Genomic DNA, 17,399 nt, shown 5'->3' on the forward strand with positions numbered 1-17,399 from the left:
TCAGTGAACTTAAAACTTGGTTAAAAAATTTTAAAGCGATCTTCAACTTTGAACTTTTTCTTTAAATTGCCAAACCATTCTCTTGAAATTGTGTTGGCTCCTGTGACATAGTGGAGCCAATAGTTGAGAACTGATGCAAGGAAAAACAGCCAATTGCAATTTTGGCCATTGCTCTAGTGAAGGCTAGAAAATGAAAGCTTTATCCTCCATTTTTATTTTTTTATTGGTTGCTTTGCTCAAAGCCTTAGGGAGGAAACTACATATAATATAAACTCTCGACATATTACACTAAATACATTCTGCTAACACCTCATGTGCATGCTCCTGGCTTGTAAATATGGAAACAGTACCAGAATATATACAATTCTCTACCCTTTTCTGTCCATTCTGGGCCATGTGCAATGAAATTTCTTCTTTTATTTCTTTCATTTTAGGACATTTTTTTTCTCTTGCTAAATTACTTGAATGAGTAATCCATGGGAGCTAATCTTCTTATTGTGCTTTATATTTACTGACCTTGCTTGTGATGTGGTATGTGGGATGGGTAAGCAGAGATTTAACTTTTGGCATCTAGTTGTATTTTTTAAATTCTGTCCATCCAGAAAGGATATAAAGTCTGTTGCCTAGTAAAATGTGAACAGATTTTCTAATCCTTGAAATAACCATATCTTGCATTTTTTGCATCATGTTATCCTTGGCACTCATTTTAAAGGTGCATAAAGGAAAAAATGTTGCACATAGTATCCAGGGGGGTCTCCTATACATATTCCTGGTGCAGTATGGTCCAATAAAAAGGAGGATCTGATTTATTCATGTGGACAGAAAATTCCACATTCATTTATTTATACTTCCTAATTTTTCAAAACATGTGTCCTTGACCAGGAGCACATTTTGTTAAATGTGTTGTTTCCTCGCTGCCCCCAACTGCCCTGGTTTCTTTCTCTGGGGACAACAAGATGCCAAAGTTAGACCTTTGTGACTTAAAGGTACCACAACCTAACTGTATGGTTGCTTGAATCTTCTGAAGGCCAAACTGTGCTTTATTCTTCAGGCTGCATTTCCTTTTGGCTGGGCTGAGATTTACCGGTCTATGGACTCCTTTTCTCCCCACTCTCCCCTGGTACCTCTCCACACAATAATAACCCTTGTCTTGTTCATGTCTGCAGTTCTAGAGAAGAAAGGCAGCTGCCCCGTTCCCAGAATAGACACCACCACTTGTCTGTTCCCTGCAGAAGAGAAGGCTGTGGAATATTACTTTGCATCAGATGCCAGGTGAGGACAACATCTGCCTTAAGTTTCTATTGAAGAACATTATGGAACTGGCTTGCTGCCAGTCTACGTTTTTAATGGCTGTCTAATGTATTGTCATTGTATGTAAATGTTAGCTTGCTTATATATATATATATTCACATGGCTCAAAATTTCAAGTCCTGAGCTACTAGCCAGGCCTTCAGAGTTACTTGCCACCAGTTGCCCCACCCAACCCCTACCCTGCCCCTAAACACAAATTAGTTACCCCCAGCGTTGGTGTCGGTGGGCGCCAGCATACACCCCCCAGCGTTGGTGTCGGTGGGCGCCAGCATACACCCCCCAGCGTTGGTGTCGGTGGACGCCAGCATACACCCCCCAGCGTTGGTGTCGGTGGACGCCAGCATACACCCCCCCAGCGTTGGTGTCGGTGGACGCCAGCATACACCCCCCCAGCGTTGGTGTCGGTGGACGCCAGCATACACCCCCCAGCGTTGGTGTCGGTGGACGCCAGCATACACCCCCCAGCGTTGGTGTCGGTGGACGCCAGCATACACCCCCCAGCGTTGGTGTCGGTGGACGCCAGCATACACCCCCCAGCGTTGGTGTCGGTGGACGCCAGCATACACCCCCCAGGGTTGGTGTCGGTGGACGCCAGCATACACCCCCCAGCGTTGGTGTCGGTGGACGCCAGCATACACCCCCCAGCGTTGGTGTCGGTGGACGCCAGCATACACCCCCCAGCGTTGGTGTCGGGCGCCAGCATACACCCCCCAGCATTGGTGTCGGTGGGCGCCAGCATACCTCCCCAGCGTTGGTCCCCGTGGACGCCAGCATACACCCCCCAGCATTTCTGCCGCTGGGCGCCAGCATACACCCCCCAGCATTGGTGTCGGGCGCCAGCATACACCCCCCAGCATTGGTGTCGGTGGGCGCCAGCATACCTCCCCAGCATTGGTCCCAGTGGACGCATTAACAACCGCTAGCACAGGTGTCATTATTATTAATATAATATTGTTGAAGCTGCTTCAAAATTTCTTGTAACCTTTTTTTTTTATAGTGCTGTAATCGAACACACCAACCGCGTCATTTACCTGGAAGATGATGACGTGGCTGCTGTTGTGGATGGTCGTCTCTCCATCCATCGCATCAAAAGAAGTGCTGGAGACCACCCAGCCCGTGCCATTCAGACCTTACAGATGGAGCTGCAACAGATCATGAAGGGTGAGTGACTAAGACAGGAGTTTGGAAATTGCACACAGCCAGGCTACCTGCAAAATTGGGTCAGAAATTACAGCTTCTCTGACAGGTGCACTTTCAAGTGAACCTGTCATTAAATTTAAATAACACCTCTCATGATTCAATGGAGAACTTGTCAGCATTACCAAAACTACTTCTCCCCAAGATCAAAGCCTAGGCAGCCTAGATCACATGGTCTGTGCCCACCAATCGTTAGGCAGTTGCATTTATTCAGAAGTGAGAGAATGGGGTCAAAATTAGTTGACAGCTAACTACAAATTTTATGAAAGCACTGGGCTTGATTTACTAAAGACAAATAGACTGCACACTTTGCAAGTTCAGTTGCACTCCATTGAGCTTAGTAAATGTTGTGAAGCTTCATTTTGTAAGGAATACCCAATTGGGTGCAAGGAAAAAACAAACAAAAAAAACAGCATTATTGCTTGCACATGATTGGATGAAGGAATTCCGCAGAAATCCACCATATTTTCTAAGCTCTGAGGAAAATTAGACAGTGCAGTTGCACTATTTGCTTTTAGTAAATCAATCCCAGTGTCTTGTGTGGATTAAGCTGTAATAAATCCTGAGTGCCATCACGACCAACACGAGACAGGTATGCAATGAAGGATCAATCCAGCTGAATACACACTGGAAGGCTTATTTGGAGGATATCACAGTATTGGTGGTACTGCTCATTATTCAATTAGATAAACATTTACACTCGTTTTTGCTCTTTTTATGACTTGTAGGCAACTTCAGCTCTTTCATGCAGAAAGAAATCTTTGAGCAGCCAGAGTCCGTAGTCAACACAATGAGAGGGCGAATCAATTTTGATGACCTAACGGGTAAGAACACCAGATCTTTGCTGCTTTTGGGCATCATAATGACACGGTTGATGGCTGTTCCTGAGTTTAGGAATAAGGGATTTTCCCCATGATTTTTAATTTTGACAAATTACACAGTTAAATGTCACACTTAATGCATCCTGCGTTTATTCTTTTTTTCTTATATTTACATTTTCTTTTGGTTTTAAGTTGGTAATTATTAAGAGTAATATTTCTAGTGCAAAAGTAACTTTTTATAGACCAGTTCTGGAGGCATGGCAATATAAAAAAATGTACAGTGGACTGTGCATGTCTAATGCAGGCCATAGATGATGATGTGTTTTTTTTTTAATTTATGAGTTGCAGGAACGAAAATTTGATTCCCCGATCGACACAGTCAGAATTCATCCTGCGGAGCTTTTATAGTGTTTTCTTCTGGCTGGGAAGAACACAGTGATTATTACTTGTGGCTATAGCTGCTGGCAACAATCGCATGTAAGGATCCGACCTGCTGGTTGCACTCAAGTTGATCGTTGAATCAATCAGCCTGCCCCTAGATGGTTCAAATTTTGTCTGGTCTCTGCTGGACTGTTCAAGATTTTAACTATCTATAGCAGTGGTCTCCAAACTGCGGCTCGAGGGCCAGATGTGGCCCCTTGATTGCCTTTACCCGGCCCTTGGGGCACTATTCCTCCCACTGATACAATACACTATTTTGCCATCTGACACCAAAATTGGAGCACCATTTTTCCCACTGACACAAATAATGAGTTCTCTATTCTTCCCTAGGATACCAACAGTGGAGCACAAATGTGGTGATGTATACTGCCACTGATGCTAGAATTTTTTCTCCTGCTGGCCATAATCCGGCCCTCCTAAAGTCTGAAGGACAATACACCGGCCCTTTGTTTAAAATGTTTGGAGACCCCTGATCTATAGTCAGTTTTAGCCAATATTTTAAATGTTTAGCTGTGATTTACTGGCACAGTTGAGATGTCCCTGAAATGTAAAATGTTCCTAAATGAATGTAGTCATATAAATGGACTATGGGCCAGATTCACAAACTAGATACGACGGCGTATCTACTGATACGCCGTTGTATCTCTAACTGTTTCTAACTATGCGACTGATACATAGAATCAGTTACGCATAGCTAGCCCTAAGATCCGACAGGTGTAATTGAATTACACTGTCGGATCTTAAGGATGCAATTCTAGGCCGGCCGCTAGGTGGCGAGGCCATTGCGGCCGGCGTAGAATATGCAAATGAATACTTGCGGCGATCCCCGAACATCCGAACGGCTCGTCGATCTAACTCTACGTCGTTTCCGTCGAGTTACGCTGCGTAAAACTAGGGCTGAGCCCTAGTTGTCTTAAGCCATGTTAAGTATGGCCGTCGTTCCCGCGTCGAAATGTTAAAATCAACGTTGTTTGCGTAAGACGTCCGTGAATGGCGCTGGACGCCATTTACGTTAACGTCTAAGCAAATGACGTCGGTGCGACGTCATTTAGCGCAATATACGTCGGGTAATTTACCCGACGGAGCATGTGCAGTACGTCTGGCGCGGGAGCGCGCCTAATTTAAATGGGACCCGCCCCATTCCATTGGGCCCGCCTTGCGCCGGACGGATTTAGGATACACCGCCGCTTTGTGGATCGGGCACTAACTTGGGAAATTTGCGGCGGTGTAACTTAAATCGTTTAAGTTACGTTGCGCCCGGGCTACGTGAATCTGGCCCTTTATTCACAAAGTCATTAAAAATGGGTAATTGGTAAGCATTCCTGGCAGTTGCTAAGCTCTCCATTGTGGTCAGAGCTGATCAGTTATATTATACTGTACCCAAAAGCACTTCGTCAAGTATCAGTGTCATGTTGCAGCTTCTTTGTTTGATGCTTTTCCTTGTTCTATTTGATTTTATCCCTGATGAGCCCATTCTATCTAGAAGAGTGTCAGACATTATGCTGGGCTGTCTTTTTACATCCCCGCCTCAGTAATTTAGCCTCTAGTGCAGGTATACAGGGAACCTGATCCAAGAGTGCCTGGCCTGTTCTGACGGTACAGCTACAACCCCCCCCCCCCCCCCACATTACTAGAGCACATTACTAGGTTTTCTGTTTATAAGCAGTAAAATTTTGTCATATCTCTTATTTCATTTTTATACTTATTTAACAGTAATTTTGGGCGGTCTGAAAGATCACCTCAAAGAAATTCAAAGATGTCGACGACTAATCCTCATTGCCTGCGGAACCAGTTACCATGCTGGAGTTGCTGTAAGTGTTTACTACCCTTAGTATTTTGAATGCTCTGTACTTTCATGTATGTTGTTTAAGAGTAAAGGGGCATTAATAAGTGGTCATCACTCTTGCCCACCAGGGACTCTATCTGCATGTCATTCCTGTGTTTATGTGGGTTTCCTCCCAAAATTAAAAAAACATACTGACTGTTTAGAGTTGGGGTAAACGCCCATCTCTGACTTTACCTATAGGTAATTCTATAATAAGTCTTACCTATATGTAGTGTAAATATCTCCTAAACATGCGCCGTTTAGGAGATGTTTACTATATATGCAGCCAGTGACATCACTGGCACATGCTCTTTGAAAGAACGGCTACCTGGGGCCGTTTCTTCAGAGCCCTGTTTTTCCCGTGAACGGCGGCTCCTGTGTGCTTGTGGCGTTATCGCCGCTCCGTCCAGATGTGGAATCCGGGAAGGAAGATGGGTGAAGATGGCAGCGCCTGCAGCTCTGACATCTTGGCGCTGGAAGGGCTTCGTTTTAGGCTAGGGTCACACTAGTGCGATTTGGCTGCGGGTTTCTCCGTACCCAATTTGCATGACAGGAGATTGTGACCCACTCTTTCTGGAGCCAGTTCACATATCTCCGGGCAGCTGCGGAGCAGATTGCACAGGAGTCCTGTGTGTCTTTGGCTCTGTTTCAGGGCCAAATTTGGGCAAAAATGTTGCCCTGATTCATCCCTGAAGCGGAGAGCAGGGACGCACTGGACCCCCTGCTGCGAGTTGCATGCGGCTTGGATGTGAACCCAGCCTTAAGGCAAGTATGCGACTAGCCATTATGACCTTTACAAAAAAACATCCATCGGTTTACTACCGCTTTAATTGGCTTCAAATTGTCTAGATATAATAGGAATGTTAGACTGTAATGGGGCTTGGGGGACTGATGTGAATAGTTTTGGGGAGTTAAACTTGTTTCTTGGGGTTCCAGGCAAAAAAGAACTAACCTTTGAAGATGGTTCTGCATATTAATCATGTCTGCATATCTTTTCTACAGACACGTCAGATCCTTGAGGAGCTGACAGAGCTTCCAGTCATGGTGGAATTAGCGAGTGACTTCCTGGACAGGAACACCCCTGTATTCAGAGATGATGTGTGCTTCTTTATCAGTCAGTCAGGTATGGTATTCTCATAGCTTGGTCAATTAACCATTGGAGACCCGGATCTTTAGGCAGCTAAAGTACCCGGCCAGTTTTTGCGATTCGGCACTGCGTCTCTTTAACTGACAATTGCGCGGTCGTGCGACATGGCTCCCAACCAAAATTGGCGTCTTTTTTTTCCCCACAAATAGAGCTTTCTTTTGGTGATATTTGATCACCTCTGCGGTTTTTATTTTTTGCGCTATAAACAAAAATAGAGCCACAATTTTAAAAAAAATTCAATATTTTTTACTTTTTACTATAATAAATATTCCCCAAAGATCTAATATATATATATATATATATATAACAAATTTCCTCCGTTTAGGCCGATACGTATTCTTCTACCTATTTTTGGTAAAAAATATCGCAATAAGCGTTTATCGGTTGGTTTGCGCAAAATTTATAGCGTTTACAAAATAGGGGATAGTTTTATTGCATTTTTATTATTTAATTTTTTTACTACTAATGGCGGCGATCAGCGTTTTTTTTTTTTTTTTTTTCCCGTGACTGCGACTTTATGGCGGACACTTCGGACAATTTTGACACATTTTTGGGACCATTGTCATTTTTACAGCAAAAAATGCATTTAAAATGCATTGTTTACTGTGAAAATGACAATTGCAGTTTGGGAGTTAACCACAAGGGGGAGCTGAAGGGGTTATGTATGACCTCATCTGTGTTTCTAACTGTAGGGGGGTGTGGCTGTAGGTGTGACGTAATTGATTGTGATTCCCTATATAAGGGAACAGACGATCGATGACGGCGCCACAGTGAAGAACGGGGAAGCTGTGTTTACACACAGCTCTCCCCGTTCTTCAGCTCCGGGGACCGATCGCGGGACTCCAGCGGCGATCGGGTTCTGCGGTCACGGAGCTTCGGACGTGGCTCCCGCGACCCACGGCTGGGCACTTAAAGAGGACGTACCTGTACGTGCTTGTGCCCAGCCGTGCCATTCTGCCGACGTATATGTGCAGGAGGCGGTCCTTAAGCGGTTAATAGGAATCTTTGCCACCTGATGTACATAGACCTTTTCTAATACGATATAACAATAGATTACTGAATAAATATCCATTCTCCACTCAGCACTGTGTACAATTAAATCACACGTTTCCTTACTCCAGCTGCTGCATTAAAAAAACTCTAACTCATAGAGAACACTAAATTGTAACACATGCAGTGCTTTTTCAAATCGGAAGCATTATATCAGTAAAAATTCCAATCAAATAAATATACACCCCCTATTCTCGGTGTGTATTACACAACATCCAAAATGGTGTTGGACCACATATATTATAAACTAAAGTAACATTAAGTGTGGGTTCACACATATGTGAACACAGACATCAAATGTGATTCGCACCGAACTGCGGTGCCGATTGCATGCGATGTCTGTTCAATGCGAGTTCAGCCATACAGTTGTATGGCCGAACTCACATTGGATTTGCATAGAAAAGGTGCAGGGACTTTTTTTGCCCCCCGCACTGGAATTGGATCACATGCAGTGTTCCTGCATCGCACCTATGTGAACCGGGACTAAGGGCTCTTTGTTTAACTTTACTTACCTGCTCAATGCAATCCTCCTCTTTTCAGGTCCTCAGCCAGCGCTCCTGGCCCCTTCCCCCTGCTGAGTACCCCCCATAGCAAGCCGCGTTCTTACTCTTGAGCCCCCACTATGTTTGAGACGCACATAGCATGGCTCAGCCATGCCCCGTTCCCTCATTTGCTGTGATTGACAGCAGTGGAAACCAATGAGTAGATAGATGGGAGAGCTGCTGCTCCCAGGCACAGCGCTGGATCAAGATGGGGCTCAGGTAAATATTGGGGGGCCATGGTGGTGGCAGCAGCACACAGGTTTTTTTTTTACCTTCATGCATAGAATACATGCTGTAGAAAAACCTTCAGCCTTTACAACCACTTAAAATGCACAGTGTCACAGCAGTAAATCGCTTCGAGATCATCATCTTCATTAAAGTGCTTGTATAACGTTTCTTGTTGGTGCTCTTCTTCCATATAACTCTCACAAAAGGAAAGCTCCACACCAGTGCTCCTTCACCAAACATTGGGTGGAAACACCCTCCCCTTTTCGTTTGCCTGTCTTTTTCAAGATGGACAAACAAGCTTTGAGGATTGGGGCCTCAACTCAATAAGTGGCCCCACAGCAATCGCCAGCACTGAATCGCCTCTCGTTGCTCTTCAGGTTCATATCATACATATTGAAAAAATAAATTGACCAATAGTGTAATAAAAATTAACAAAGTTTTAATAAAAAGTAAACAACACCTGATTCAAGTGCTACACACCACTAAGACATTGGGAAGCAACTCTCCCGTGACTCTCTGTCACTACTGCAGGCATGTGCCAGTCTTTATGCTCTCAATCTCCACTGACAGTTTCAACTGATATCCCTGCATAGCCCTTCCGTACTGCTTCTCATTCATGTTTCTCTCCTCTGCGCCAATGTGCGTTTCATCAAAATGAGTTGTTCTAAAGAATTGCATGTTGAGGCAGAGAAGAGCAATGTAAATACTCAGAATATGGCTTGCAACTTTTGTTTGGAAAAAAAACATGATTAGTTGCTATTGGTCAAACTCTGTTATCCATGTTCTGACACATCATATAAACCCAGTTTTAATAGCCCATTTTTATTTAAAGTGATAGTCATAAGGTTTCTGTTTGATTTACTATAGGAGAGACAGCGGATACTCTTCTTGCACTGCGTTACTGCAAAGAACGGGGAGCCCTGACAGTAGGGATCACCAACACCGTTGGCAGCTCCATCTCAAGGGAGACAGACTGTGGTGTCCATATTAATGCTGGGCCTGAGATTGGTGTGGCCAGCACAAAGGTAAGCTTTAGTGTGACACAAAAATAAAGCGCGGATAAAAGTTGTCATCGCATGTTATAACACCATTTAAAAAAATTCTGTACAATATTCTCTAAGTTTATGATCGGGTATGTGGTACATGGTCCTGCTTGAACAATCCATTCAGTTTCTATACAATGTGGTTAGCTTAAAAGCGTTTGTATAGTCCAGTTGTAAGGGGTGTGTGTGTGTGTGTGTGTGTGTGTGTGTGTGTGTGTGTGTCCAGCTTTAGTGCATTACCTATATGGTGAACCAAAGACATGAAAAAGATGGCATTAAAGCCAAAATTGGCAATGCCGATTGCCAGAATTTTTTTGTGTATTTCTTGTCTAGCAATCTACCTTCACTCTGAGGGATTTGGGAATACTATTTGGAGTGTGAGTTTTTTTTGCTTCTTCTATATATATTTACAGGAGCCTTTCTCATTTTACAGGCATACACTAGCCAGTTTGTGGCTCTAGTCATGTTTGCACTCCTGGTTTGTGATGACCGTATATCTGTGCAAGAACGACGCAAGCAAATTATAAATGGTCTGAAAATACTGCCAGGTACGATCTATTAAATAAGGCTACTGGATCTTGCTTTTAACTTGTATTTTTTAAACTCATAATTTTTCTGTATGTGTACTGCTTCATTTATTTGATATAGAACCATATCAAGGCAGTAGAGAAGATCAGTAATGTTTACTGGTTGTGTCACAGAACTATTCCTCATTTGTCATAACTTACATTTGCTGGTCTAACAGTAAAGTTCAGGGATGGTAAATGCCAGAATGCAAAGATGGCGATGTCTGTCTGCTTTGCCCATGACATTTTTGTCTTTTATTTTATGTCTCAGACAACATTAAGGAAGTGCTTAGTCTTGATGATGAGATTCAGAAGCTGGCAGCTGAACTGTACCAACAGAAATCGGTGTTGATCATGGGTCGTGGATATCACTATGCAACCTGCCTGGAAGGCGCCTTGGTACGTTGAAGCCTCCCAGGCTTTCTGCTGTCTTGAGTTTCCTGCCTCCTGAATTATTGGGACAGCATCTGAAGCTGTACTTTGCTAACTTATGTCTGTGGTGACCTGCTTAGAACAACTGTCTCATGTGGGTTAAAGCCGAACTTCATTTCACTTTAACCACTTAACCCCCGGACCATATTGCTGCCCAAAGACCAGAGCACTTTTTGCGATTCGGGACTGCGCCACTTTTACTGACAATTGCGCGGTCGTGCGACGTGGCTCCCAAACAAAATTGGCGTCCTTTTTTCCCCACAAATAGAGCTTTCTTTTGGGGGTATTTGATCACCTCTGCGGTTTTTATTTTTTGCGTTATAAACAAAAATAGAGCGGCAATTTAAAAAAAAAATTATATTTTTTACTTTTTGCCATAATAAATATCCCCCAAAAATATATAAAAAAACATTTTTTTTCCCTCCGTTTAGGCCGATACGTATTCTTCTACATATTTTACGTAAAAAAAATCGCAATAAGCGTTTATTGATTGGTTTGCGCAAAAGTTATAGTGTTTACAAAATAGGGGGTATTTTTATGGCATTTTTATTAATATATTGTTTTTTACTAGTAATGGCGGCGATCAGCGATTTTTTTTTTTCGGTACTGCGACATTATGGCGGACACTTTTGACACATTTTTGGGACCATTGGCATTTTTATAGCGATCAGTGCTATAAAAAATGCATTGGATTACTATAAAAATGCCACTGGCAGTGAAGGGGTTAACACTAGGGGGCGGGGAAGGGGTTAAGTATGTCCCTGGGTGTGTTCTCACTGGGGGGGGGGTGGCCTCACTAGGGGAAACACTGATCTTCTGTTCATACATTGTATGAACAGAGGATCAGCATTTCCCCTGCTGACAGGACCGAGAGCTGTCCCGGTCCCCGCTCTGTAACGAGCAATCGTGGGTGCCCGGCGGCGATCGAGCCCGCCGGGCACACGCACGGGAGTCGGGGGCGAGCGGGGGGCGCGCGCGCACCCCTAGTGGCCGCTCAGTAGTTTAATAGTTTTTTTGAGCCAAAGTGCCCCAAATGAATCCTTTCCATTACTAAGAAATGCAACTGCCATCAGCACTGTTTTAAATTAGTCTGTAGAATCAGCTATATACAATATACAGCACTGTGATCTGATGGCGTACAGGAACACCCTGTCCCCATTATAAAATGTTGTTAGGCTACTCAGCCATTCACAGGAAGTGTTGTATTTTATGAATAGGGGAAAAAAGCTTCCTCTGATTGGCTGAGGTAGAAAGGCAAGTGGAGGATGTCATGTCCACCATGGCCAATTAGAGGAAGCCTTATATTTATTGATACAAATACAAACTTTCCTGAGACTGGCTGAGTAGCACTTACCAAGACTTGATGTTTTTTGGAAACGGGATGAGAAGTTCCCATACCACTGCCGGAACATAGCACTGTATACTTTTTTTTATTTTTTTATATGTAGCTGATGACAGTGTCTGCATTTCTTTGTAATGAATTATGTGAAGTGAAGGGAAATCTGGAAATTTGGACCTAGCAAAGTCTCTAAATAACTAATAGACATTCTAGCTTCTTTCTTAGAAATGTGGGTGCAGACCAGGTGTAGTCCAAGGCTTGACACTTTCAGACTGAGGTGTTTTTTAGGCGCTTTAGCGCTAAAAAAATAGCCTTTGAAAACTGCCCCCTATTCATTGCAGTGTGTGTGTTTATTTATTTATTTTTTATTTTTTTACACTGGGAATTGCGCTTGCGGAATGTTAGGAAAAGTCCTGCAAGCAGCATCTTTGGGACGGTTTGGGAGCGCTGTAAATGGCGCTCCCAAAACGCCCTGCCCATTGAAATGAATAAGAACTGTCCACATTCCTATTCCGTATGTGTCTGTTAGACTAATAAAAGGACTTCATAAACGTATTATTTCAAATACAAAGTTTTTTTTTTTTTTTTTTTTAGAAATTGCATTGGGATTACATTTTCATATGGAGATCTGTTTTGTACAATTGTTTAACTCTTAGTAACAGTAATTTTTCTTTGTAGAAAATTAAGGAAATCACCTATATGCATTCGGAAGGGATCTTGGCTGGGGAGCTGAAGCATGGTCCATTGGCCTTGGTAGACAAACTAATGCCGGTCATCATGATTATAATGAGGGATCATGCCCATATCAAGTGCCAGAATGCTCTGCAGCAAGTGGTAGCTAGACAGGTAGGTGAAATGCCAAAGCATGGTTTAATAAAGGCTTGCATAAACACTATAGTTTCATGACCTCCGGTAACCATATTTATTTTTCGAATTTGGAATAGGGGCGTCCAGTTGTGATCTGTGACAAGGAGGACACCGAAACTATTAACACAATCAAACGTACAATCAAGGTTCCTCACACAGTGGACTGTCTTCAAGGAATACTGAGTGTGATCCCCCTGCAGCTCCTTGCCTTCCATCTTGCCGTTCTCCGAGGATATGATGTGAGTTGTTGGCACCTGTAGGGCAGCTTTCTAGCTGGCAGTTTAAAAAGGGTTCTTGGGTGTTCCATCTATATCATTCTTGTTTGACTGACCAATACCTTCTCTCTTGTTCTCTCTCCATAGGTGGATTGTCCAAGAAACTTGGCCAAGTCTGTGACTGTGGAGTAGAATGGGTGGAATCTGTAAACGACACTATTTCTACCATTTCTATATCCCAATTTTTACTTTTTATATTTATGTTCCCCTCATCTCCTTTGTATTCAGTCCATTTGCAGCACCTGCTGCTGCATCTTGTAAATCTGGAAAACCAGAATATTGTACAAATGTAGTTTCTGTTGTAAACAGACAGAGCCTTGTAGAATAGATACTATTACCTTTCTCTGCAGTAACTTTGAGTTCTAGTGATTTGCACTGACTTTGTCAGGTCAGATCCAGCACTTTAAACTTTGTCCATACTACTATCTTACAGCTCATGTAAAGATGGGGACCTTTCTGTCTTTAAACTATATGTGCCAAGGGATAGTCTACTGTCCACAGTCATATGCAGACTGCTAATTGCTCTGTGCATGTGATAGGAAATAAAACAATCGGTCAGAGGAGGTGACTTTACCGAGAATGTGATGCAAGCACAAAGAACTTGATAGAACTGCCATGCATTACTTCCTGGCCTACAACAGGCATAGGTCCTGCACTGCAGTTTGTTTCCTTTCTCTGAGTACATTCTCATGTTTTATTTTTCTAGGTAGGAGGGTTACTGGAAAATCAGGTTTGTGAATTAGTGACTGGGTTAAAGGGACTCCAACACTGACATTTGTTCATTTTCCTAAAGTAGACAGAATATTTTATAGAATGGGATTCGCTCCTTTGAAAGACTTGGCTTTTAAGCCATGGTGGTGTTTTTTCTATACATTATCTCTCCCTGCTCTGTCTTTTCAATAGGTTGGGGAAGTGGCTCTGGCAAGGAATGTGTGATATAGGGATTGAATTTGAGATCATTAGGGAGCACTAAGTTTAATGAAAATGAGTCTGTCTTATTTGCGGCAGTTCACCAATTAGATAAAGTTGCATATTTTAATTAGTGTGATGCTGTCTGCAGACAGCTCTCTTATATAATGGTCTCCATTTTGAAAGTATAGAGTCTTGAGGGCTCTTTGTAGAAAGCATTAAAAGTGCAGAGTTAAAGCAATTGTAAAGGTTATTTTTTTTTTAAAATAAGATTTATACATGCCTCTTCTCTGCAATGGTTTTACATAGAGCAGCCCTGATCCTCCTCTTCTCCTGTCCTCTGCCAGTGCTCCTCCTCTTCTCAGTGTGTCACCATATGAAGACACTTTATATTGTGGCACACCTGCATGCTCGATCCCAAGCTGCGCTGCTTGTGTTTATAGCCCATGGCTCATGCTGCTATCTCTGAGCCAGTGAGGCGTGAGAGAAAGACGGCTGCTTTCGAGTATTTTTTGGGGGGGGCAAAACAGAGAATGTATTAGGGTAAACTTTTAGCCTTTACAAATACTTTGTACCATTTTTACACAGGCTGGGGTTACTTGAGAATGGCATAGGTGGGTATAATTTTAACTTTGTGTGCTATGTAGTCTGAGGTGTTGGACACAATTGATGTAGATAATGTCCCTTTAATCAGTCTTGTGTGGGTGCAGACACTAGTAATGGTTTTCCAATAGACTCGGGCTGCACGTTCCACAATAATAGTCCATGCAATGTCTGGATTGTATTTTTACTATAGATATAATTTTGTTTTGTTTTCACATTGCTCTTGCACCTTTTTGTAATAAATGTTTGTCTGTGTAACAAGCAGTAGTTGCACCTCCTCTAAGGAACCATTTAAAGCTCTCAACCTTGCTGGACCTAGCCCTGCTTTATACATCCTTTTATTGCTCTGCTAGTCTAAAAATAAGCTTATCTGGAAAATACATTTTACTGATATAGGGCTTCACTTCACCTGGAGGTAAGGAAAGGAGTGCATTGTCCATTACAACCCTTGTCCTTCAGCTGTCATTTTTTACTGGTGAAAGGAGAAGATGAGAGAGGCCATGAAAGTATCTCTGTACCTGCAGAACACACTTTTTGTACTTTAGGAGGATACAGATGTGGCATTTACAATTTTTCTCTAGCGTGTGAAGTTTCCCCTGCCATCCTTTGGACCATTTTTGTGGTTGGCATTGTACAAGCAGAATATCATGGCATTGCCCAGCTATGCCACCTGTTCTTTGTTCTCCATAGGTGCTTGTGATAGCTGGAAATAAAGAAAATTAACATTTCAACGATTCCTGGAGAGCTTTTAGTTGTACTTGTGATAAAATATGATTAAAAAAAAGTAGCTGTGGCATTCTGGTCAGACCTACACCTGTCGTGTGTGTATGTTGATAAATACCTCAAATGCCTTAGGTTTAAATGCAATTAGAGTTGTGCTTGGCTGGGCACAGTAGATGATTGACATCTGGAAAGCAGAAGCTGCAAGAGTTTTTTTCCAACAGCTTGTTAGTGTTTACCATTTAAAAGCTGATTGCAGTGGATGAGTACAGCAACAGCCAGCTTTTTAAAGAGCTTCTGGTTGAGGTACTATTGTGCACATAGAGAATGCCAACACTTGGATAGCATCTCTGAAAAACAATCATTTGAATTGATTAATCTCAGAAATTATCTCAAGAATGGTATATGACCGTGTGCTTTCTGGACAGCATATGGCCTCCCAGCTCTGGGCAAGCTACACTTTCAAACAAGCCCTCCCAGACTGCTTTAAAGGATTTATCTGTTGAGCTGCAGATTTTTACTTTGAACCAGATTGCCCTGAAAACCCATTGCAAGGCATTCTGTGGCAACCAGTTTCATGTGTTTACATGAATCCTACCTGAAAAGCAAGCAAAATGATTAAATCTGAGTGCTAAAGAGGATCGCTTTTTTTTTTTTTCTCATGGAGATGGTTGCCAGGGAGTGCCTTACACCTTTTTCCAGAGATGGCTTACCTGAAAATAAGGTACTGTTGCAGGTTATGAAGGAATCACTCTTGGTGCATTCTTCTCTTGACAGACTCCCTAACTTAGGAAATGAAGGCTTTTGAGACTACCAGATGCACTACTTTCTATGAAGATAAAGAAAATGTGATATTTTTTTTTTTTTTTTACTCTCATCATTTTTGTTTTGTTTTTCTTAGTGTATTTTTTTTATTCAATCTGAAATGTTGGTACTTTAATGTTAAAATATGTATGCTATTTGTATTTGTTTTTTTGTTTTAACTGGAAAAAAATGAAAGTTTCCGTTAAATGGAAAAATTGCTGTTCACCTGTTAATGTAAGAAAAGTTTACAATGGACCAAAGATACGTGCAGTGCTTGTAAAATAAAGATTAAAAAAAATCACATGGATTCTGTGAAAAATAAACCATTTAGACATGTACAGCTATTTACCTGTCTGTGCTTTTTTTATATTGTGTGTGTGTGTGTGTGTGTGTGTGTTGGAGAATGATGTGTTAATAGGGACTGTTTCTATGGTTATTAAAGCGCTGAATCATTAGGTGGAGTGTCATGAACATGCACCTTGCATGGTTTGGCCTTCAGTGTAAGGTAGCATCTTAACAACAATGGGTAAGTGCAGCGGGAATATATGTCCATTCAGCAATGAGAAATCGGCATGAAAGTCCCAAAGGTGGGCACAAGATCCCTCGTGTGAAAGATGAACAATTATCCTCTGATAGGATACGTGTGACAGAATCCTCCACCGTAAACACAGACTGGCGCTTACTAGATGAGATGGGCCTTTTTGTTACAAAAGGTCATAGGAGCGTGTATCCTCAGAGGGGTAACAATGGTTTCCAGTGCAGCTGAACTGTTCCCAAGCAGTGGGCACGATATCCGGAACTGACCTCCGGTGGCCGCTAGGGAGTGTAATGTGCAAGCATGAGGAAGCCAAGGGTAACGAAGGTGGAGATAAAAAAGGCAATCTAAGGATACTCCGTGAGGTATTTTATTTAAAAAATAGCGGGCATAAAAAACTTGGCGCTGGGGGCGTGGTCTAGCCGAGCTGGAAGATGGCTGCCTAATCGTGTAGCTCCCGCCGCTATAGATTTTACCGAACTATTGGAGCGCTCATTTGCTTTTATCCAAGCTCAAACCTGTGGTTTCAGTATCCCAGGAACTCTTCCGCCTCACATTTTAAATTTTCCGCGTTCAAATTAAAGAAGTTAGCTTCCATCTACCTCAGTTTAATAGGAGACATAATCGCTTTATGGCTAATCTGGGGTAATTCCTTTTGGAGGATTTGTTTCCCCCACCGAGTGGACCTACTCCGGTTCCCGTAGATACGGAACCGAGAAGCCGTACAATGGAAGTTTTACAGCA

At 42.6% G+C, this 17,399-nt stretch overlaps 1 protein-coding gene across 2 annotated transcripts in view; it reads left to right on the plus strand.

Annotated features, from left to right (window-relative positions):
- LOC120932980 (glutamine--fructose-6-phosphate aminotransferase [isomerizing] 1) overlaps positions 1-16,464 on the plus strand; it is a 55,818-nt gene extending 39,354 nt beyond the window's left edge. For both annotated transcript variants that reach the window (XM_040345899.1, XM_040345900.1), the window contains 11 exons: positions 1,167-1,272; positions 2,309-2,472; positions 3,237-3,332; positions 5,484-5,581; positions 6,598-6,718; positions 9,430-9,587; positions 10,039-10,153; positions 10,443-10,570; positions 12,621-12,788; positions 12,887-13,048; positions 13,172-16,464. In XM_040345899.1, coding sequence (XP_040201833.1) covers positions 1,167-1,272; positions 2,309-2,472; positions 3,237-3,332; positions 5,484-5,581; positions 6,598-6,718; positions 9,430-9,587; positions 10,039-10,153; positions 10,443-10,570; positions 12,621-12,788; positions 12,887-13,048; positions 13,172-13,216 — 1,361 coding nt within the window. In that variant the 3' untranslated portion in view covers positions 13,217-16,464. The remainder of the gene's footprint in view (positions 1-1,166; positions 1,273-2,308; positions 2,473-3,236; positions 3,333-5,483; positions 5,582-6,597; positions 6,719-9,429; positions 9,588-10,038; positions 10,154-10,442; positions 10,571-12,620; positions 12,789-12,886; positions 13,049-13,171) is intronic.
- The last annotated feature ends 935 nt before the right edge of the window (positions 16,465-17,399 follow it).

Source organism: Rana temporaria, chromosome 3 (assembly GCF_905171775.1).
Source record: "Rana temporaria chromosome 3, aRanTem1.1, whole genome shotgun sequence".
Taxonomy (NCBI): domain Eukaryota; kingdom Metazoa; phylum Chordata; class Amphibia; order Anura; family Ranidae; genus Rana; species Rana temporaria.